The 26182-nt window shown below is 28.7% G+C and overlaps 1 protein-coding gene across 1 annotated transcript in view; it reads right to left on the minus strand.

Annotated features, from left to right (window-relative positions):
- Positions 1-11589: 11589 nt before the first annotated feature.
- LOC111635528 (transmembrane protein 33-like) overlaps positions 11590-26182 on the minus strand; it is a 64803-nt gene continuing 50210 nt past the window's right edge. Inside the window, exons 8-9 of the mRNA XM_023380517.1 lie at positions 11916-11999; positions 11590-11842 (exon numbers count right to left, since the gene is read on the minus strand). Coding sequence (XP_023236285.1) covers positions 11707-11842; positions 11916-11999 — 220 coding nt within the window. The 3' untranslated portion in view covers positions 11590-11706. The remainder of the gene's footprint in view (positions 11843-11915; positions 12000-26182) is intronic.

Raw genomic sequence — 26182 nt, forward strand, 5'->3', positions numbered from 1 at the left:
AAGCAATTACCTTTTCCATCTTTCCCAAAATGGCAGAATATCAGATTAGAAGAATATTTTGATTATAAAAATCTGTCGTTTAACCTTCTTTCGAAAAGTATTCACGAACTTTTACAACAGAAAATTTTTATAATAAGTTTTAGTAACGTTCCCCCCATTACAATTTGCTTCAAGAAGCCATCGAACTCTTGTTTTTGTTTTTAAATAAAACTTGTTTATTAATAAGAATATATTAAACTTACGGATTTATAAATCGATTACAAGCTTATAAATGTTTTCTTTATAAATTTTATTACAAAAAAATTAAGTATATAGTTGCTCAGAAGATCCTACTCTTATCTGGTTTAACTAGAAATAACCTAGTATAGTGTTAGATGCGTTAGGAGGGTGGCGAGCGCCTATTTTTTCCCTCCCCTGGAGGGGAACTACGAGTAAAATACCCAACCACCCCCGTTTCTTCTTGGAATTTTGGACAACTCGAACACACTCCGCTCTTTGGCAATGTAGAAAACGTAGAGAAAGATGTAAAAAGATGATCATTTAGATAGTTTTTTGCACGTTTCGAGCGTGGATTTATAAAGAGGGAGAGTCGTTAATAGCGTCAAAATCAAACCTTTTATTATAAACTACTTTAGTATATCTGTAAGCAAATGAATGCGTGCATTGACATTGACGGGTGAGCAAACTCACTTTGTATTCTGTTGACGTTTCGGAAATAATCGGTCGGCGAGTAATGCCGTTCGTCGTGGTGACGGCGATAAATAACTACACTTTTCTACTCTGTAAGGTTCGTGGGTCGAAACTTCAACCTTTGGCCAAAATTTCTCTTTTTCTTCATCTTTTCGTGTATTCCTCTTTCTTATTCACTCGTTCATCCGCATACAAATGCGTGTTGTTTCGTTCCAAATGTAAGGTAGGGGCCTCATTATTGCCCACTTGATGGCCCGTAATGGGACCCTCTACCTTAAAGAATGAAAAAAATCAAATGCATTTTATCGTATGTCATTTTTTAAATGCATTTATACATGTACGCTAGTTAAAATTCTATGTATATCATTGAAATAAAAGAATAATATTGAATGGACACGGGCTAAATTTCCCTTGTAAATAGGCACGAAATTCTAGAAAATGGAGTTAGTTTGTGGTTGATTTCCTGACGGAGAATTATTATTTTTTTTTCTTTTTCTTTCGAATTTTAGGGAATGAAACGTCGATTAACGCGATTAACTGAAATTAAAATGAGGAATTTTGAACCCGCTCGGCGCTTAAGTTTAAAGCTTAACTGGACGAGAGGGGGGAGAGGAAGAGGTGGAAAATTCAAAGTTTAGTCAAAAGTGGAGGACGAGGATGGATTTAGCGTGTATTATAGCGTGGGTGTGACTCGAACCGTTCACGTTATTGCGTCCTGTTGATTTGTAATGAATCGTCGACTGCTGGTGCGGTTTCCTTTCTGGCAATTACTCATCTATCAAAGGCATAAATAAATGACGGATATCGTATGCAGACACGTCTGCTCCGGACCTAACGATATATTTTCTCTACCTCGCTTCTATGACGTTTGACTCCGTGATTACAGGCGTGGTCCTTTTGAATCCGTCTGCAAGATAACTGGATATTACCAAAAGGTGTGTTCGCCAATTCGTGCTCGGGTCCGCCTGTTTGGCGCGACGTAGTCTTTTGTTAGGTCTCGGCAATTTAAATAGAAAGATCTTTTCTCTTTCTCTCTTAAATTTTTCAGTAGATGTTACTTACGAATATTGAATATGGATGGAGATATTGAATCTTTAAGGTTTAGGTCAGACACACACACACACACGTACAGTACATATTCCCAGACTTTTTCATTTTCGTAATAATACTACAGTTTTTTTCGAATGTTTTATCTAACTTAAATCTTTAAATTCCGATTAATCTATGGAAAAACTTATAAATTCGCGCATTTTATGTAAAAATGCAAGCTTTAAAAGACTAGAAAATTTATTCTTTTTCTTCAATTCGCAGTTAAAAATTCTCATTATTTTCTTCTTAGAAACTAAATTAAATAAAAAATTTCGACTGTTTATCCTCAGAAATTTTTTCTTATAAATATTTTTAATAATTAAAAAAAAACTTTTTCAGACTAAGATTAAGATTTAAAGTTATTTGAATTGTAGAGTCTGAAGATAAAAAATAGGCAAAAATTCCTTTAAAAAATCATTTAAAGCAAACTAAAAACATAAAAAAAAAAGAAAATTACAACTATTTTTTAAAAGATGAATGTGTAATTAATACCGCAAAGCTGCATTTTAGTATTAATTTCTGTCTAAAAATGTATTTAGGCGAGTTGGACATACCCCAAAATGAATTTGTAGGAGTCGAACAGGCCCCAAAAAAATGCATTTGGATGATTCAACTTCTTTAACTGTCCTTTTTTCGCAATAAAAAAATACACAAAGCCTTTATTAAAAAGCAATTTTAAGCTGTAAAAAAAAAAAGAAAACAAGCTTTGCACATGCTAAATATACCGTTTACTTCTATCAAAAACAATTTGACTGGAACACTAACCGAATCATCTAACTTATAATTTATGTTAATCTCCCGAAATATATGTTAATTTATGCTAATGATATTCTTCGTTTATGCTAATTACTCTTTCAATACAGTTTATTTTTTAAAAATATATTTTAATGACAATTTAACTTTAATATATGTTAATAAACGTCATTAAAACTACTTTTAACGTATGTTAATCTTAATAAACTTTAATTATAATGATTATAAAATATGAAAAAAAAAAAAATAATATATAGGATCGTTTTTTTTTTTTTAATGAAAATTTGAAGTTGTAAAGTTATGTAAAGGGTCTACAATTTCGAGTTTTGTTGGAAGGTTGTTTAGAAAATCTTATAAAAATAAAAGGTTATTTTATAAGATTTCTGAAACATCCTAAATCTAATAATTGCCTATTAAAATTTCTGAAACATTTCTAAATCTAATAATAGAATAATTGCCTAGGCGTGAAAGCTAATGTAATTTGAATGAACTGTGTAGTGTTATGGAAATTGTTATGAGAGTAAGCTTCAAAAAAATCTCTTCTTCTTCTTCTTGTTTTTTAGTTATTTTGCTTTTTTAGAATTTACTTATTACTTCTCTTTTAATGGAATCATTTTAAAGTAATTAACTACTATTAACAGTTAAACTAATTATTATAATGGATGTAGCATCTTATATTCTTCTTCTCTGTGAAGAGGCTTTCAAAAATTTTTAAGTTTTTTTTTTTTTTTTTTTTCTTAATTCAAAATTTTAAATTAAGTTTATTTAATGAATTAGCCTCTGTTTTAAAGAGTAAGCTACTTTTAAAACCTTTCTTTCTTTATTTTTTTTTTTAAAGAGTTTTTCAAACTAACTAAATTGGCTTTTTAAACTTATTTTTATTTCAATAAGTTAATTAGTAAAAATTAATTAAAGTTTGATATTTACAGAGTTAAGAGGTGTAAGATCATAAATTAATTTGATTTTTTGTCATGTTTTATATATTTTTAAACAGTTGCTGAGTGAGTAACTTTATAAGTTTTCCATATGTTTAACGTTAAAAAAAACTGTTGTTCGGATCTCATCCGGAACGAACCCACGTTTGTATCATTCGTAGAAAAGGTACAGATGGGAAATTATCCTGTTGATTTGTTGTTTTAAAAGGGCATTTAATAGTAAATTAGACTTTATAACTTTATATTTTTAATATAATTTTTTAAATGATCTAATAATTAAACTTGTCATCCTTTAAATTCTTTCAGAATTACCAAATTGATTTAAAAAAAGACAACTCACAGTAACAGTTTAAAATAAACAAAAATGAATGAAATTTTGACATTTTAATAATTAAATTAAGATTTTTTTTGCACGTTTTCCGCTTTTTTAATTAATTAGTAAATGATTTTGAATTCGTTTTTATTACGCGTGATAGAATGAAGTTTTTATTTCCTTAGATAAGTTTACGTGGACGAAAAAAGTTTGTTTTGTGTTTTTCTTAAAAAGAAAAAAAAATGGCGGACAGTTAGACCAACGAACGAATTTTATCAGAACGTCGAGTCTATTATCCAGTTGAGTAACGACCATTAGTAGCGCATACGTTTTCTGTATGTAACTGACTATTGTACTTCTTCAGAGACCACCCCGGTAAACAAGGCAGCGGGATCTGTTGTACTTTTTGTTATACATTAAATGACAGAACAGATGTAGACAGGAATCAGTCGAGCAGAACAACGAATTCTTCTGCCATCCTCTCAAACACAATTAATTGGTAGAGAGGACGGAAACCGACCAACGCAATAGTCTTTGCAGATGCGCTCGTCTGTGCAAAAAAAAAAGGGGACAAGTATCGAGTGACGTAATATTGAAACACGGTCGAATGTTTGAATGACGAAAAAATAGTAAAAAAATTAAGATTTATGTTATAAAAAGCTAGCAGGTGCGCGCCTGATTTATAATAAGATGGCTGAAAATCGACTGCACACCTTATCCTGTTTCCTTATTAACGATTAATAGGTAGCCACAAATACGCAATAATTTAACAGGATGGAGACCGGATCATCTCGTCTTTGAAAATTAGAGGAAGCTCTGGTTTCCCAACCCAAAGGTGCAACCACGTTAGCAATAAGGTATTAATAGAATGGCCGTCGGGGAAAAGATCTTCAAAAATCTTCCTCCCGTTACAGGAAAAATTGTCCTTTCTGGCAACATAAGTAATTGCGTTATTACTTTCCTTCTTCTCTACCAGGAACACTTGCCAATTCTTTAACAATTAAAAGAAAAGAGCATAAAAATAATTAACAAAATGACAAACAAAGGCATTTGTCAATTTCTTATCGAATAAATCTTCTCCCTTCCCTGTCAGAGGAAGGGTTGTTACGCATTAACTTCAATAAATGTATTGCACCGGCTATTTCTCTCCCCCTCTAAACGCCTGTTTATAAAAATTTCAGAAAAAATATAAAGAGTTTAAATTGCAATAAGATCCAAAATTCGATATTTGAAACCAGATTTGCAGGAATTAACTGCAACCAAATCACCGAGAGTCATATCAACTCCCTCCTGCTATTAAGGCTATTGACTACCTCGTAGATACCTGCAGGGATTCTCTTGTTATAGGTTAATAACTTTTTTCTTTTCGTAATAATTGAAAACGGTACACATTTTATTTTACGACCGTATTAAGTTAAAATTTCAGATATTGATGCATTGTGTAACGTTGAATGTCGATAATTAAAAGTAAGCTAGTTATAGCTTCTTATAGCTTCTATATATTTATTTCTCTGGAAATGGAGTCATAAAACTAGAGACTAACACTTAATGACGCTTTTGTGTCCTCGGCCTTTTTCGCCTTTTGCCGTTTTCGGCATCTCGTCGTACTTCGGAGAATAATTATTTCGTTTGATGAATTTGAACTACTTAAAAATTATCTACTTTAATTGCCCGTTGCTCGATTACTTTTCTGCAAGTAAACCCGTTGAGGTGCATCCTCTGCTCTTTCGTTTAATTCCGTCTTTATGTTAAATATGGAAATGAAGAGATGTTAACTGAAAAATCCTCCGAAAAACCATTTTTACAAGCAACTTTTCTATAGGATAATACAGAGAATAGCACCATTCTTTTCTAAGTTATGGTATTTTTCCACCGGGTTTTCTATGGGATAAATTTGAACATTTTTAAATTATAATCATCTTTTGACGTAAATTTTTAAGTCAAATCAATCTATAAGGCATTCTAGAACAGTTTTTTTTTAGATTTTTCTCCATCTTATAACTTTCTTTATAACACCTTTTACTCTACAATACATTTTCTCATATAGTCTTTCACATAAACACATTTTTAAGGCATTTTATTCATAGAATAAATGCTAAGAACAATGTTTCTTGAAGAACATTTATTAAGATAATTTCACGATTACAATTTCTAGTGTTTTCAGGAATTGATCATGTTCATGCCCCGAAACTCGTTCCAGTTTTAATTCTAATCAATTTAAAGTTTAAGTAAGAATTAAAGAAAAAAGTTCCATATGTCTAGACTCTTTTATCACTAGACAATCCACTTATTATCATAATTACTGTTTTACTAAAGTAGACCTTCATAACGTTATTAATTACCATTAATTGTAGCCTATAAGGGCAGACCTAAATATAAGTTACTAGACAAAAAATATTTATTTATATCTTAATATTAAAAATAGTAAAATGTTGGCCTAGAGCCATTGAATAATTTAATATGCAAAAATTAATATTAAATTTATTTTTTAATTTTCTGAAAGAATTCTTTGAGAACAATACGAGTGTAAACGTTGTCCAGAAGCTATTGTTTATATGTGAATAAAAGGCTGGAAAATAGATAGATGGGTCGTTCTGATAGGCTGGCTATTTTTTCATTGATCACGATTTTCATCATTGAGGAAAGTAATTTTATAAAAGAAAAAAAAATATTAATAAAAACAAGTGTGGCTCTACGTGACGTAAACGAATTGAAAAATCTTTAGATTTTTCTTACATCGTGATGAGTAAAATCGTGTCCATGAAAAGGATGAATTTGGCAGCCATTTTGAGAAAGTTTCTCTATCAGAAACGGGACAGACACGTTGGCAGAGAATGTGATTATTTTGTGTTTTTTGAAGTGGAAATAACCGTTTAACTTCGCAACACTCCGAAAAGAATTTAAAGTAAGAGCTTTGGATAGACACGATGCCAACGAATGGGTGCAACCAAGTCGGCTCTTAACAACCCACGCATTGTCCTACCGTAGCTTAGAAGGGTGTGGGAGTAGGAGTGGCTCTCTCGATGTGACGTCACCAACAGGACGATAAGACACAGTCGACGTAAGACGAAGGCGTACTCGCTCTCGCCACTATCTTGGTGAATATGTTTACACATTGCCTGTCCAACTTAATTTTTCCTCTTAATCTCTACTAATTACTTTCCTTGTGATTTATTCACTCACCGGACAAAGATTAAACATAAATCACGCCAGTTATTCTGCAGGAAGTGCACTATAAAGGAGGAAATGCTTGCACACATATTCTCTTGTACTTTTATCCGAAATCGTACAAGTAACATCATATTATAACTTTTAACCTTTGTTTTTCTTGAACTATAGATTATGTATCTGTAGAAATTCATACAGCCTAATAGTTATGATACCTTTAACAGAAAAAAAGCATAAAACTCAGTGTATTGAATTTTAATTAATTTATATTCTATTTAACTCTGATCAATAGTTCAGCTCTGTTTGTGAAAAAGGATCTTTTCTGTGTGTAGAAATGCTTTTGTAAATTTTAGAGTAAATTAAGTGTTTCAGTGAATGGCAACAAAAGCATATTCTTCTAGAAAGAAGAATATCTTTTCAGAATAACATGAATCACCAAGACTTAATGTTTATTCTATGTACAACTGGCGACAAATACATGGAGCAAAGTGCAAAGAAGGATATTTTTACCAGAGGAGCAAGGAACACGGTGAAAGGATTCGCGAATGCCCAAGAAACAATATATTTCCATAAATTATTGAAAAAATATACTTTATAAAAACAAATAGAATTTTCTGACGTTTCCGAACTGCACGAAAAATAGAATTTTTAATTCGAACCAGAAAAACTCTCTCACCAAATAAAAAAAAAAAAACAAGTGATATACCAGTATACATTGAAAATTATTAAAGCGGATAAATTTTTAAATCTTTTCATTTTCTAAAAGAAATAAGAATTTTAAAAAGTAAACAGAGCACTGAAAGAAAAGAAGAAAAAAAGGGGGAAGAGCTGATGATCAATAGCAATTACTCGACAAACATTTTTGCAACTTGTTTTTTTCTTTATTTAACGAGCAACTCCTCTCGTAACGCGTAACGAAAATGGCACGAGATAATTTTAAAATATCGCGTTAACAATCTCAATTACCGGCCAAAATATTGGTGCATAAATATAATTGTAAGACGATCCGCGAGAGAGAGAAACATCATCGTCCTTCTTGGCAACACTGGGGTATTAGCGACACCTGTCGAGCAATTCTCTAACTATAACGACCAGCACGTTTTCTTTCATTTTTTTAAATTCTCCTTTAACATCAGATAAGAATCGTTTATTGTTACAACGTATTATCTGTAAAACTTCATTCAAACCTGCATAAATAAGCATTTTTCGTTTGGGGAAGAAAACGCCGTTTCGCTCTTTCTTTGAGTCCGCGGCCGGTGGTGTAGGTGTCGGTCACGTGATCGACCATCCAGCGGGTGTCGCGTGACACCCTTCGACCCTTAGCGGAAACCCATTGTCACCCAGTTCAGATTTATTCAACAATAAACGAGCGGAGGAGCCGGCACCTTATCTGACTTCAGCAGGCAGTTATACGAGTGTTATAAACAAAATAAAATATTTTATAGCTCGGCACGCAAATGGTTAACTCGAATTTCAAAGTGTTTACGTCTTCTCGTTATTGCTGCGCTAATGAACTAGAAATCAAGGTAATAATCTGCAGGATTTCGCAAAGTTTTCCTTATTTTATAGACTCTAAACGGTTACTCTGTGTGTGTGTATGTGAGTCTGTGTGTATGTATGTGGATGGATGGAAGGGGGTGAGAAGGCTTGTAACGCCATCTGTACGCAGGTGTGCCAAACTACCGATCGTTTCAGCCGTCCATAATTAATAAAATAAATTAGTTTACGAGATGAATTTTCTCACTTCTCCTCTCTTTCGCCGGGTTTAACTCGAATTTTCTTCTCGTTTCCTCTATTAAACTTTTATACATACGTGATCTATAGGCTTTATTACGTATCATTTACTTCCTTTTTTTACAATTTATATTTGTAGTGGAACGAGGGACGGAGGTGGCAAACAGAGCGTAGTCACCTATTTTGATAATTAGCTGGGTTCGATATTAAAAGACGTAGCAATAATTCTGCACGGGGGTATAGTTTTCTTTGTCTACAGGTTTTGCCGCTTTAATCTACGAATGGCGGTTTGAATTGTTTGGCCAATTAAGCGTTTGTCTACCCCCGGCAGTGATGCCCCGTTGCCACAACGCTATCGATGGCAGCGACGTCGTTTACCGAATGATATAACATCCTAACACGCCTATGATTATACGCCTAACAGCGTTTATGCAAATGATTCGCTCCGTATACGTCATCGCTGGACGTAGTAGCGCACGATTTATTGTTGTCTATAAACGTACAAAATGGCGTACTTATTTCTCGCCCCCCCGAGGATCTAGTAGTCTATTGTGTCCCGTCGTAATGAAGTTTCTTTATGAAGCTCATTGAACGACAAAGAACGACCGATGCAGTTATGGCGCTTTGTGCTTCGATATGAGTGTAATTGGATTACGGGAGAGGAGGGGGAGTGAAACCAAGGGAACGAAAATATAGTTGGGTAATAAATACGTCATTCTATACCCGGCAGGTGGGAAAGTAGAAATGGGTTTTAGTTTGTTGTGAAGAGGATCCGAATGAGGTTCCGCTCGTTTCTCTTTAAAATCTGATCTTAATCAAATTCCATGCGATGTACAAACGGAATTGGAAGTTGCAAAACAGGTCCCCCTCGTCTTTGCCCCCTTTTATTGTTAGAGTTCGTGCTTGATCGTCAGACTAGAGTCAAAGTGGAAGGGTAAACGATGATGAATATCAAAACTTCAACTGTCATTTGTAAGCAAAGTACTGGAGTTGCTGGCCAATTTGCAACTACATCGGTGTCATCTGCCAGACAACTATTGTCTGCCTGTATATAGATCTGTACTCGGTTGGATGGTGTTTTGCATCGGGTCGATTCATACGCGTTACTTCGACTTAATTGCCAACGTTGTAATAAGAATATTAATGTTTTTATTATAAAATGTAGTTTTTCTTGCAACTTCACTTCATTTTTGTCTTTTCCTTGCATCTTAAGTAGCCACGTGGACAGACTTTATCAATATATAAAATGACCCGCTTTCTCTTTTTTTCGACATCCATACTCTCTGCAACTAAATTAATAGTCTCTCCGGAGTTTTCATCACATCTTCCTACTATAAATTAATTCTGATTGTTTAGAATTTAAATTTTTTTTTTCGTTTCCGTTTTTATGCCTTTTCTTTGCTATACTTTTAAGACTGTTTCGATATATTTTGTGTACGCGAATACATAAAAATCGGCCATTTAAATAACACGTGTACAAATTAGGAGCTTTAAAAAAGCGTCAGATATTTCCACTTTTTAACATGAAGGATGGGTTTTCGTGACTCGTACGCATTAAACTTGGCTATTATTATTGATCTTTAAGTTGATGCGGTTTGAAAACATTCTCGTTATGAAAACAGTCATCGATGTATTGCACAATTTAGCAAAATTAATGTGTAAACATTGATATTGTTCGTCAGCCTACATAATTTAATACCAATTTTAGTGCAATCGTTAATAAATTTGGTTATATAATCGTGTCTTTTGTAATTGTTCCTGTAAAGTTGCTTTCCCATCAAATCATCTGTAATTTGCAGGAAGTGCAGAACAAGTTACTATGCTAAATTAGATAAACATAGTAATGATAGTTTGTTTTATGGTTGCAAATTAAGTAAATGATATATATTAAATCTTACGTGTGTATGTATCATATATAAATATATACAGCATACGCACACAAAAAAATTGCGTTTTTATGATGATTAATCCTTAATTAAATGCTCTAATCATTTATATTAGAAATAGTTTTAGATTTTAAAGATTTTATAATTTAAATATACATTATTAGTTTTTCTTTTGTATAACCTATTTAAAGCTTTCTCAGATCTGTTAAGTATAAATTGAGGTTAAAAAACTGATTTAAAAATGTCATTTTTAGTTTAATAATAATGAAACTGTTTACACAACAAAACTTAAATCTTTATTGTGAAGTTTTAACATGAAAGTTTGTTTGATCAATTTGTTTTTGCTGTACATAAACTAAATAAGAAAAGAGTTTAGAGTAAAATTTGGACAATTCACATAACTGGAAAAACATCCAATATCTCATACATTTACAATATTATGCTATTTCTAATTTTAATTTTTATCATAAATTATTGCTTTAACTCAAAAAAAAATTGTATTTGTGTTTGTGTATATATATATATAATGTATGTATATTAAACATAGATACAAAACAAAAAATTTTATTAACTTTGCAAGAGTTGCATGGAGTGAAAAACTTTTTTTTATACAAATAAATATTATTAACTCAAAAAAGTAAAAAACTTAACTTATACAAACAACACCAAAATATTTCATTTATGCAAATGTGAATGAATTTTAGCACATATTTCTGAATATAAAGGATTTAATTTTGATTTTCTTTATAGTTCCTTTTGTGTAATATTAGCAATACAATATATGCCATACAAATTGTTTTAATATAAAAATTCCTGTTCCCACTTTCTCAAGTTTTTTTTTTGACATTTTTATCTTATATATAGATTATTTTTATAACAACAATATGCATATTTACTAAAATACAATGAACACATTTTTTTTCTACTGTAATAGTTTTTAAGAGATTTTTTTTAAACAAGATTTTATAAATAGAAAGATTGAAAAACAAAAATTAAAATATATAAACTGAATGCAAAAGAAAAGTATATTTCTGTATAAAAAAAACTACCTTTTTTTTGGAATTATAATTGTTATTGGACATTTTAATTGGGAATTTTTTTTCTTATCAATTATATTTCAAATTCTTATTTTTAATTATTACTGTGTAGGAGTGAGAGGTGCCAGTCTTGAAATAAATCCCATCAGTTTGTAGCAGAGCACTCTTATTCCAGTGGGACATTTCGGATGGTTGCAGAATGTCTCGATTGTGAGTTTCATCAAGTGAAACATTGCCCTGTAAAGAAGATAATCCGTTGTGTGAAATGTTAAAGTAAAAATAGATATTTTAGCAAAATCTTTACACTTGCCTTGTGTATGGATTTCTTCTCGATGCGTATCGAAGAGTTACAAATCGATAATAAATAAAAGGTGTAAGAATGTTTCCCTGTCCACTAAAATGAAATGGAAACAAAACTCAACTTATTAAAGATACACACATTTAAAAAAATATATATATTTTTTCATAATTATGAATATTTTCGAATACCATAAAACTCTTAAAAGTTAAAAAATATTTTAATCACATAATTTGCATTGTTCGGCTAGCAGAAACCAAGAAAAAAATTAGAATAAAATTAATACATATGCAAATTACTGCATTTTAAATGAATGATATGTATTGATTTTTCATCTTGTTAAAAGTAGTAAATTATTTTAATGCAATTTTTTATTGTATAATTAAATTTAATAAACATATTATCAAAATAATAAAGACAGAAGTGTTTTTTTTTAACAAAACAAAAAATCAATATTTAAATTTATTACAGAGAGAAATACTTTAATTTAAAATTTATATCATAAAAACAACATAGTTCATCAAATAAAAACTAATTTCATTGGTATAAAAACTGGAATTATGTTCAGAATTTTATATTTTACTAAATTTACTGTGTCATTAAACCATGAAATAATATACTTTTTTTTAATTTCCGATCTAAACTAATGATCTATGACCTTAAGCAATAACAAAATTACATTACTGAAATAAATTAATCATCAGAAAATTGTCTTGTCAATAATTGTTCATAATATATGAGTATGAAGCAACGATAATTGATATCATTCAATCATTCAACCAATAATATATAAATTACTGTAGATTCTATTTGATTAAGTAAATTTATATAACTGATATCAACTCAAGATAATTATATTTACATAGTCAAAGAAAGTAATTTTGAACACTATTTTTATGTATATAGCCTGCAAGTTACCTGTGTTTAAAAAACAATTTGAAAGGAGATGTTGGTTATACACCAATTTTAAATCGCAATTACAAATTTGTGCCTATGGAGCAATGGCGGTTCCCACATGAGGAGGAGTAAGTATATGGTAGGGAAGATTATGCAAAGCTTTTATTTTCATTCTATCAATTTTCTATGGAATTATTGTGAATTATATGCACAAAATATAACCAGTAGTTAAATAATAATCTTATTTTTGTATAAAAACACTAAATTTTTATGTATTTTCAAAATAATAGTAACTTATATTGAATAATACACAAAAATCTATTCTAAAGTGTTTTTTAACTCAATTTTGTTTTACTGAAAAAGCTTCAAACTTCACAAAAATAATTTTTCCAATATTTTTGATGTGCTGCATTATTGCTCCTCAAATCAAGTAATGCATTATTATAGTTCAAGAATTTCTCTATTATAATTATTGGAACATTTAAAACATCAATAAGTTATACAAAATGGAATAAATTGATATAAATATACATCTTTTTTTTGTTCAATTTTATCCATTACTCTTAAGATATTTTAAAATATCTTTCTTGTTCATATTAGATGCAAAAATTCAAAGTAATTTGCCAAAATTAAATAAATCAAAATAAAATATATAATGAACAGCTAATAAATGAATTTAATCAACATTTTTATAAATTTAAATATTCTGATACTGAAAAAAAATAAAATATAATTTTTTTCCCCATTTATTTAATTTATTTTTCACATCCCCAATATCAGATAAGTGCAATTTGTGATGCATCATTTCAGATAAAATCAAATTTTGAGCAGTAGTAAGTTAAGTTGACGTACAGTGGAATAGTTATGCTTCAATGCATCGACGACTCTTATTTTTTAAACAAAAGGCATTAACATTTTGTAATTTGTTACTGTCCTCATGGGTAGGTCATTTGCCAATTAAAAAAAATAAACTTTTTATAATGATTTGTTATGCTTTTTCCCAAATTTTAAAGGCATATTAGATACTGTTTCTCATTATATTAAGTTGATTTATCAGATTAGTAACTTCAAGAGTTATGTGGATTAATGTAAAATTTAAAATTATATAATCTTTGATGATTATATGAGTATTATATATAATATCCAAATAATTGTAGTTCATAAATAAAATATGATATTAATACAAAAATTAATTATTATGTCTAAATAGAACCTTTGCAAGATTTTGTATAAAAAAAAATTATCAATTCTTAATTAAAATAACATTCTATGTTATTCATCTTTGCTATAACTTTTACTATTAATGATGCAGAATATTAAAAATTGTCATCGTTATATTAAAATAAAACTATTTTAACAAAACTATACAACTATATTCATTTGATTCAGTTTATTATTTTTCATAAATTAAAAAATTACTTTCCCTGTACAATGTCTGTAAGAAAATATAACAAAAAATTAAAAAAAAATTATTATTGTCACTTATCTATCAGATTTTTCATTTAAAAATCTTACTTAAGCAATTTCAAAGTGAATATATATAAACAACATTGATTTTAAAGAAATTTTTTAATCTAAATTATGTTAAAACTTATATTTTATTTATAAACAGCAATTTATTATTGGAAGAATAACAAGAAAATTTCAAATAAATCAAATACCTAAGTATGCACAAAGCACATTTTAAATGCAAATGAGAATAAATTAAAATTTGCTGTTTCCAAGGCAACATTAAAATGTCCTAACTAAACATAATACACATTACATAACCATAGTTAACAATAAATATCTCGCATTAAATCACTGTAAATTTTTATCAATTTAATAAATTGATAAAATATCCTATGTACTGAATTTATTCAACTATGTAAATTAAACAATCATTTAATTGTACTCTTCTGATTAATTAAGTGAATTTGTATTGTTAAATGAAAAATTTTTGTTCCAGTGGAACAAGTGCATATGAAACAAGTGGAACATAGTCCATCTTTCTAATATTTTCCCCTTGTATGAAAAATGGATTGCTCCAATAACTGAATTTTTGCCAAAGAATTTAGATAAGTGGTGGCATCTGTTGACAAAACTTTCAATCAAAGTCTAATAATTTATGCTAAACCAAGTTAAATTTTGGAAAAATGGATAATTTTCAAAATAGATAAAAAATTACCAAATGTATTGTCAAGTTGAACAACACATCTACTGTAAAGATTAAAATATTTTGAAATAAAAGATAAATTTTTATTAAAACAGCTCTCTGTAGATGCTATAAAAATATTTATATGTATAAAAAAAAAAGCTTTAAACTATTTTATATATTGTTTTTTCATTATAAATCTTTTGGTAGTATCTATAATTCTAATGTAATTAATTGTTCCTTTTTTATATAATAACTTAAATTATAATTTTAAAAAATTTTCAAAAAATTAGTCAATTTGTAGCAAAGAAGTTCCTGAAAATAAAAACAAATTGTTTTCCTTAAGGACTGACTGTTATAAAATTATCTAAGAGTTTTTTGATCAATAAAAATCTTTTTTTTTTTAAATTTCTGATACTGAACTGGTTGTTTGAAAACATTTAAAACTCCATTAAAATATAATGCATTTCACAGATTTTTAAAAACATTTTAAACTAATATTTAATATTCAGTATGACAAAATAATATAAAATTACATTTTGAATTATTGTATTGTAACAACTTACTACAAATTATTTTAATTTAAACAGAATTTTCAAATGCATTTGTAAATAAATGATATATCATTATAAGAACTATAAAACTAAAAATCAATTTTTTGATTTAACACCTGTAGCATGAGAGTTTCAACATATTTATTATAATATATTGATTACACAATACAAATAATTTCTTTATATATTTTAAGATATACTCAAATGACAAACTTTTAATAATCGTCATAATTTTTCTAATGCATTTTATCAAAAATAATTTTTTGGATGACTAATATTTTCCTGTTGTTATTAATGAAATAACTGTAAATTATTAGAATTTATAATAATCATATTTTTTTCTGAATATATTCAAGTATCAATATGAAAAGCACCTATTTGAATTAATTGATTCATCTATCTATGACTACAGATCATCAACAGATTTATCATCTGATTCATCAGCATATTTTCACATCTTTTCATATTCAACAGTAGGATTCAGAAAAATTCAAATATTTTTTTTTTCTAAGATATTCTTTATTATAATTCCTGCATACATTTTCTAGGTAATTAATGCAAAACCTAACATTTCTCAAATTAAATTTACTGTATAAGATATTGATATTCTCATTAGTATTTTGTATATGATATATTCAATTCTTTTAGACTTGAAGAACACATCTTTAATTATAAATATATTTAACAAATAATTCATATTCATTTATTTGATATGTTATTAAAATAAAGATCTAAGCAAATATAAAATTATTGACATAAAACTATTACAGAATTAAAAAATAATCAAGATTTTTATTAGCATATCTTTTCAAAAACTGTGATGACTTGTTTAAGCTCATTTTATTTAAATATATTAATATTTATAAACCTAGTTCATAATTCTATAAATACAAAAAATGAAAGAAAGAATCAAATTTCTCTTTGTTTTCTTTTGTAATTTTAATTTTGCTTAATATCAAATATTATTAACAGCAAGCATAGTTCAGTAATAAAGCAGGTTAGATCTCAGAGAAACACTGTAAAGAGAACATTGTCTTAAAGTAAAACACAATCTTTTTTCATTTGCCAGTGCATATAAAGCCTAACAATATATTTATACTATAATAATATCATTTGTTAAATGAACAATAGCACTAAGCCTAAAAAACAATGTAAAAGTAAAAAAGAAAAATCCTTTTAAGTGCTAAAAAAATAAACTTGAATGTAATTAAAAAGCTGTAAAGCTAAATGTTTACAAAATTTTTATTAAAATAGCATAATGTGTTTTATAATTAATAATTAATTAAAATAAAAATTAGACTATATACTGTATACCAGTATATATATACAGTGGTGATATTCAGCGGGTTCGCACAGGTTCAGCCGAACCCGTTGTTAACATTTTCAAAGTTTTCCGATCTTGTTAAACACATGTAACATTTCTCAATGGTTTTGATTCTTTTAAAAAATATATTAAAATATACATATTATACTCTATAACACTACTAAACTAGAACCTTCCGATGCACCATTTGAGCGAAAAAAAAATTGTTAAGGAAAATTTTCTGTTAACGAACCCTTTGTTAAGTATTTCGAATATCACCACTATATATTAATATATATATATATAACTATCTGTTCATTAAAGAAAACAGTAAGATATGACATATATAAATAAAGACAATATAAAAAGTATCATAGTACTATTTCGAATTACTAATATAATTGTAAATTAATAAAAAAAAAAATTTTTTTTAAATAGGAAAGTTTTTCATTCTGATTGATCCATCAAAAATTAATTCCACAGACACTAAATATAATTTTATGTAGATGTTATGTTTTTTTTTTGTATAATTAATTTATTTGAATAATTATCTCAAATGAAATCTTTGATAAAATTAGAATTAATTTCACTATAACTTTTTAAAAATAATTTATAGATTATTTTTAAAAGTCTGATATTTAATTTGTTTTAATTTATCATCATCTTAACAAATAATTAATAAAATAAATAAAATTAATGATAAATGTTGAAATAAAAAGATCTGAAAAGATAAAAAAAACAACAACTTAATATATGTTAGGCTGCAATTTGAAAAATTTGTATACCTATAAATCCACACTGCTGTCTGCCTATCATTCCTTAATCTCGAGAATGGAGTTAGATGAAAGATGAGACCAAATATGAAAACCTTAGGGGCAGGAGGCCCCAATTAACTGTATACAAACTTCTGATTCATACTGGAAGTTATTTCAATTCAAAAATTTTCCCTGAAAGGTGTTAGATGACTGGCACAACTGTATTGTTAAAGGAAAAGTAAGATGTACAGAGGCAAACCACTACTAATTTGAGGTGGAGAGCAAATATTTTAAATTAAATAAATTAAAAATTGCAGTCCGGCATCGTGATGATATCACAATAAATAACTGCTTGTTAAGAAAATAATTTTGTTTTTTTGCTAAACACTTTAAGAAAAATTCTCTTTACCTTATTACCACATTTTACTATAACATTCATTATATGTATGTATCTTAATATAGATTTGTATGTTATTGAAAATTTAATTATCTTTCAGAAAAAATTTTTTTCAACAAATTTAAACTATTAAGCAAAAAAAAAAAAAAATTAAATATAAGATCAGAATATTGTAACTTATTGGTAAGAAAAACAGAGAAGAAGGTAAATAGCCACTTATAAACTATACATTTCATATTAATATTGAGAGAGAATTAAATTTTGTCATTATATTTTGTGAAATAATTTTTTATGAGATTTTAAAAGTAATTTCAAACATATAGATTACATATATATGTACTGTACCAGTACAAGATATTAGAAAGTATGATGCAAAATTTTATGAAAGCATTCCTTGATCAAATATAAACAATGATGTCTACAAGAAGATAATATTAAAAAAAGTTATTGAAAAACTGTGTTCATTTTATGAAATTTTTATTTCTAACCCATTTCCTCAACAATATGAATTTAATTTATTCATTATATATTGAAAATCATTCATTCTAAAATGTCAATAAATAAAAATTTTAATAATATGAATGAATTCATATTCCACATAAGATTTAATTTGCATATTTTAAATCAACCATGAATTAAAGTTTGAATATTTTGTTAATCACAGTTTGTAAATAACTATCATTTAAATTAAAAATAGCCTTATAACTTTAACCAGAATTAATAGATGTAATCAAAGAATCACTTCCTAATATTTTGAAACATTTTTTTCTGCTCTTATATAAATGAAAATAGAAGTATTACTGAATTCTTTGCATTATTCATTGCTAGTCTATCATATCATATATTGAATTATTGTTTATTTTAAAACAAGTTAATATTTATTATTTACATTATAAATGTAAACATTTATTAATTAATTCTTTTTATAGTTGAAGTAATTTCAGTAAAATTTAGCTCTAATACTTATTATTTAAATTTTCACATGTAAAGCTCTGTCTTTATTTTATATTTTGCTATTAATTAAATGCTGACTGAATCTACTTTAAAGTTTAATTTATTGTGTTAAATAGATATACAGAAAATGTTTAAACATAGAGTTTGTGTTTTATATATTTGATTTGATTATTTTAGTACCTATAGTAGAAGTTCCATTAATTCTACCCCACAATCCAAAATGTCGGATAGTCCAGCATCTGCTGAGCAGTAGCTGTTAATCTGAAATTGTGTGATAATCCAAGTTCATATTCTGTAAATATGAATTTATTTAAACATGTTAGTGCTAGTACATGTGTTTTGTATTTAGTAACATGATGATTGAAGTATGTTTTTTTTGGTTTTTCCACAGGCCAATGTGAAAACAGTGCAACTAAAAACAATTTTTCATACTTGATGCATACACATCTTTTGCAAACCATATGTATACATAAATATACACGACCATTGAAACCCAATACTTCAAGCTAATACGTGTACAACAGCTGTAAATGATTGGGCTATATTTTGGATAAATAATTATAAATTAGAAATGAATTTGGCACTAGAGTGACATATGTATACAGTATATGTCTAGATAATAAATGTTATATGAATCATGAATGTTGATTTTGGGCAATAACATCTTCATTAATGATTTTACTGGTTTATCAATAAATCTTAACATAGTACAGTCATGATTTACATCTTCAAACTAATTAAAAGAGTGTGCTTAAACAAGCATACAGTGTACACTGGTACATCTGAGACATTCAGATTGCATATAACTTACTGAATTTTGCAAAAATAGAAAAACCTCTAATAATCCAGCATTTTTGATAATCCATCACCACTCCAGTCCTGTAGAATTAACAAATTAACAAACTTCTGTTGTAACTATAATTTAAGATTTATATTTGCTGGATTTAAAGGAAATATTGAAAGTTTCATTGTCTAAATAGAAAAGAGTTTTTTAAAAAGTAATCCCAGAATTATAAACAGAAATAATTTTTTCATCTATTAGTAAAAAATATTTATTAATTCATTGTTATAAGCAGTTTGAATATACCCAAATAAATAATGTTTCTGCTGAAAATTTTTCAGCAGTTTAGATTTTTAGTTACATAAGAATGCAATCTGTTTTTTATTATTATTAAATTTCAATGAAAAAATATAAATAAAGAATTTTAATGTTAATGTTTTTGTAAATAAATTACTCATTTTTCATACAATAGGGAAAGTAAGTGTATTAATATATAAATATTACTGACAAATCAAACTTTTGCCAATTAGCTATAAAAAAAATTTTTTTTAATAATACAAAAATAATACACTACTAACACAAATTCTTGATTTCTTCTTGTATAGTAACAATTCAATAACAATCAATATTCAATCAACTGTATTATCAAAAACTGATCTTTGTAACCAAGTGAAATAAATAGAAAAAACCACCTGTTTCTTCAGTAAATCAATTCATAATTTTTAATACTCTTATGAAATTAATCCATAATCATAGTTTAGTGTAATTTAATTAACTGTTAAACCATATTTATAGTCAATAACATATTTTAAACAATAATCCTTGTTAAAAGTTCAAAAAACAAATGACCATGTTCAAAATAAGTGTAAAGAAATCAAAATAAATACTTTAACAAACACTATATCAAAAATAGCAAGAGCAAAAGGAAAGCTTGAGAAAAATAAAATAATTTTCCTATTGTATGATATATAATAGAATAATAGCACTGTATAGTGCTATTATTCCATTATATATCATTACAATATTTTAATTTTACTACTCATATTTCCTGAAAACTTAAAGAGAATAGAGAAGTATGTCTCCTATTATCAAATATTTCAAGTGAATTCATTATAGAAAACAACAAATTATGTAATTATTATTCAATGACATAAATAAAATGAATAAATAAGAAATTTGTATAAATTTCAGTTTATATTATCAATTACAAATAATTTTATTTTGGAAATCAATAGTCAAAATAAAAATCCTTGATAATCATTAACAATCATAAGTTATAAAAAAGTCCTTTGCAATATATTTTAAAAATGATTACAGTATTTAAAGAGATTATACATCTAAATTTAAATAAATTTTTGAAATTAATTCACTCTTCATGTAAAATCTAACAGATACACCAGTTAACTTAGAAATTTCATAAAATTAAAATTAACACTTATAATTTTAAAACAAAAAAAAAAATTAAAATAAATTTTATAATTAATGATACTACAAAAAAAATATGAAAGTTTTTTAAAAATGTTATTACACAAATCAGATATGAAAAAAATTATGAGTAAAAAACAAAAAATACAAAAGATTAAATAAAAGAAAACAATCTCACAAATTACAAAATCAATTATCATCAGAGCAAGAAAATTCAGAATGCTAATTACAGATTTGAGGACAAACCATTCTGAAGAGACAAGAAAATTTCTTGAAAAGCAAAAACTCTCATTTCTCTAATAATAATATAAGGCATTTATTATTTACTTATAGATTACCTTCTTGTCATTATGACAAACATATTTTCAAAACCTTAATATAACCCTTATCAATGAAGGGTTATATTAAGGTAGCTTAGCTTATCAATGAAGTGTTATGTTCTTGATGGTGATGTTAATGCAGAGTTTTTAATTATTTGTACTGAAGATTTATTTATAAAAGTTATTCAAAAAATTATCTAAAACTTTTACTTTGATTGAAGCTTTAAAATAAATTTTAATGGTAAAATAAATAAATAGAAAATTTATTTACATTCTATAGCACTCTTTCCATACTAGGAAAGAGTACTATAGAAATATATAATGCTGCATCTTAAGGTAATCATTTGAGTACATTTTAAATGGAAAGTTGGGTTCAAATTTTAGTTAAATTCAACAGTTGTAGCATTGAGTTGTCAATACATATAACTAAACTGGTAACAGGATAAACAGATAGGACAAAGTTTACTCTTCTATGAATAATTACAATTTTGCCATAACTTGATTTTTTTTTTACAATTAGCAAGTTTCTATTGACATTTATTATAAAATATATCCTGATTTCAGATGCATCTTATAATTGAAATTCTTAAAACAAAACACATCATAGTAGTAGTAGTAGTAGTAGTAGTAGTTCCTCCAATGCTAAGTAGCATACTGGGCAGCAATTATCTTCCATTGATTTCAATCATGAGCAAGGACTTCAGCTTCCTCCCACATCATATTGAGCATCTTCAGATCTTGGAGAAAAGTTCTATGTCAAGTATTCCCAAGGCATTGTCGTGGTCATTTGGCACCAGGAGGAATCCATTTCATGGCTGTCTTAGGGATCCTATTGTTCTCCTATGAAAAATGTGGCCATCTAATCGAACTCTTCTATGAGCGACAATGTTATGAAGTTTATACACCCCACTCCTTCAGAGAACCTCTTCATTGGTGATATAATCTAAATATCACATCTTTAAGGTTCGTCATAAACATGTCTGTTGGAAGACATCAAGCCTTCTACTGATGTTTTCTGATGTCTTCCAGGACTCACTAGTGTAAACAGCTATTGGAATCACAATGGAGGTGAACAGGCTGAATTTGGTTCTCAATGAGATGGATGGTGAGGACCAGATCTTGTTCATCCACTAGAAAATGGTCACCGCCTTTCCGATGCATTATTTCCCAAAATGGCAATGCAGAATTGCATTGCCATTTTGGGAAATAACACTACCCAAGAAGGTAAAACTCTCTACTTCCATCAATGTGCTCCAACAATTACTCCCCACATTTGTGCAGTGTTACTCATGTGCATAATTTTTGACTTCACAGTGTTTATCCCAAAGCCAATTTTGTGTGCCTCCTGAGACAATGTGGTAGTGGTGTGCTGTAGCATTGTCCTACTTTCCTCTAATAGGGTGATATCGTCAGAAAAACCAAATCTCCAAGACAATCCTGGTCAGGCCAGTGGATGTCGACCCTAATGTGTGCACCAGTCTCTTCTGCATGACATTATCAATGACTATGAGGAAGAGAAAAGGTGACAGGACATAACCCTGCCTGACTCCTGTCATAATTTCAAAAAAGTCCTTATGATCACCTTCAGTCTTGATGCAGCAACTTGAATGCAGATATAAGGCCTTGAAAATGGTGATAAAATTTGTCAGTACACTGTAAAGTGGCAAGATCTGCCAGAGGGACTTGCAGTGAACACTGTCAAAAGCCTTCTTGAAATCAATAAAATTAATGATCAATGGATATTGATACTCAACACATTGTTCGATGATATTCTGAAAAGAGAAGATCTGCTTGCTGCACGATCTTCCACCGCAAAACTGAGCTTGCTCCTCCCGTAAGCGCTGATCGAGGGTAATCCGCAGACGTCAATGGAGGACCATACAAAATCTTTTTCCAGGCACAGAAAGGAGAGTGACGCCAGTTGGTACATTCAGAGGTATCTCCCCTCTTAGGAATTATGACTATAGTGCCCCCTCTCCAATCTTCTGGAACTTCCCCACACTGCCACAACCTGTTAAATAATAATGTTAACTATTCCAACGTATGTTGTCCTCCATGTTTCAAAATCTTAGCTAATTTTGTCCAGCTGCCTTATTATTCTTTAGGATTTTAATCGCAAGCTGCACTTCTTCAAGGGTAATATTGCCAGTGTCCACCTGAAGCTCATTCTGTGTATCCTCAATATTGAAATTGTATGTGATGGATGATTCTGCTTAATTAAATGTTTCCCAAAAGTGTTCCATCCATCTCTTGTTCTGTTCTTGAGCTATAAGAAGCTTCCCATTTTGTCTTTTATTGGAATGCTGGAATTACTCCTTGTCCCAGTCAATTCATAGACTATGTGATACAGGGTCTTGGAGTCATTCCAGTCGAAAGCCTCCTGTGCTTCAGTACCCTTTCGTTCTAACTATTCCTTCCTGTCTTTCTGACAACTTTTCTTTACATGTTTATCCAACTTGGTGTATCTTTGGTTTCCTTCCTCCATCTCAGCCATTGTTTTAGCCTGATCCCTTTTAAATTTTGTGGCTTTCCTCTCATCAATAAACTTCTATGAGTGATCTTGGATTCACTGATCTTTTCATCTTCCAATGACGTTTTGAGTGCAAGTGCACTCCATGATAATTCCTCTGAGGTTCCCCAAAGATCTTTTATATCTGTCATCTCTCCAAGAAGAGTGAAATGATTGTGCAACTCCAGAGTAAATGTTTCAATGATAGTTGGATCATTTAATTTTTCTATAGCAAATGGTCTTTTTAGCATGAGTTGCCTTTAATTACAAAGTTTGAGCTTAATATCTGCCAATATCTGCACTTCTGTAAATCCTTACATTGCACAGTGATGACCTCCACTTTTTACTAATACAAATAAAATCTATCTCATTAAAAGTACACCTGTCTGGTGATGCCAGGTCTTTTTATGGATAAGCCGATGTTGGAAATACATGTTCCCAAAACAATATTAGCCTTTCTCCATTGTCACTCATATGAACAGAGGACGCACGAGCACCAATCAGTCTTGAGTCCTCAATGAACCCCGAATAGGGCATTGAAGTCCCTGATCATAACCATTAGGTCATGATTTGGGATACCATCAAAGATGTCTTGGAGCTGCTCATAAAATTCATCTTTTATTGTGTCCTCTGCATTTTATTGGTTGATGCATAAACCTGCACCACAGTCACTCTGGCATGTCCATGGGTAAAGTGAGCTGTAATAATCACTGAAGGACCTCCATACAAAGAGTGTTTTTGTCGCTTGTTTACTTAGAATAAGACCTATTCCAAGCTCATGCTGCACTTCATGGCCCGCGTACAATGTGGTTTTCCCTTCACTACTGATTCGGTCATTTGTTGTCCATCTAACCTCACTGACACTGAGGATGTCCAACCGATTTTCATCAAATGTCTGTAATAGCTGAGTGAGTCTTCCACTCTGATATAGTGTGTGCACATTCCATGTTCCAATTTTCATATTTCTGGTGGAAAAGATTGTTTCTGACATCAGACACTGTTGCCAGTTTCCTCCGACCCCGTCATATTACCTGGAGCTAAATTTCTGATCATTTGATCAAAATTTCTGTTTATTCTTGCTGTTTCCTTAGCACTCATAGTTTTTACAGGGACAGGTTGCTAATGCAATGCCAAAATTTTACATATACTCCAGTAAAATTTATTAAAAAAAATCCTCAATGATTTTCTGAACTTATTCTACATTATAATATAGCATAAATAAATTAAAATTTTTGACCCACTTGATATTTAACTATGAAATTCTAATTTAATAATTATCTCAATTAACCAATTGGTAGAAATATGAGGCTTATCAAACTGCAATGGAACCAAGTAATTGAGATTACATCAAGAAATGTCTTGATGTAATGTCTAGGAAGTCTAGGAAAGACTGAAATGCACTCTGCAAATTAAAAGTCTCAATTTCTCAATGTGATCTCAATTACTTGGTTCTATTGCAGTTTGATAAGCCTCATATCTCTACCAACTGGTTAATTGAGATTATTAAATTAACAGTTTAGAGGCAAGAAGGTTACAACTATATGAAATTATAATCTGTTATATGAGTATTTACATGTTATTACAAGAACTTTTTAATTCTATTTTGAATTTTGTCTATTACTTCTAAACCAACTTTTTATAGTGACTATTTTTATATTTGTACATCTTTCTGAACAAATTACAAAATTAATAACTAGTGAAGTTTAACAATTTGATTTTTATCTTTAAATTTTCTTCACAATTTTTCCACTGTTCTTTATTTTAATTCTAAGAATTATACAGAATATTTGTTCTTTTGATTACATAATACAGAACAAATGTATAGTATGAAGTGAATCTTGACTGAGTTTCTCAAAGATTAAAAACATTAGTAATCAGTTTTTATACTTTCATTACATTTATAATTTATTGAATAATATTAAAATAATAATTAAGTGTTTAAGCTCCAATCATTTTACACACATCACATTTTGACAATGTGAAATGAAACACGACAATTTACAATAAAATAATTCTTAGAATTTTTATTTGTGAATACAATAAGTAAACTTAATAGTTAGTTTCTTACCTAAATATCATGAAAATTGTCAAAGGCATGAGGAAAATTTCTGTGAATGCAATCAATCGAAAAAAGTTCTTCTGCTGGTTATTGACAACATTCTCAAAAAAGTTTATAAGATCTCCATTGTTTTCTAATCCAACTAATTTCTAAATAAATAAATTATTTCCAATAATAATAATAATAATAAT

Source organism: Centruroides sculpturatus, unplaced genomic scaffold (assembly GCF_000671375.1).
Source record: "Centruroides sculpturatus isolate CEXI.00-Female unplaced genomic scaffold, Cexi_2.0 scaffold1041, whole genome shotgun sequence".
Lineage (NCBI taxonomy): Eukaryota > Metazoa > Arthropoda > Arachnida > Scorpiones > Buthidae > Centruroides > Centruroides sculpturatus.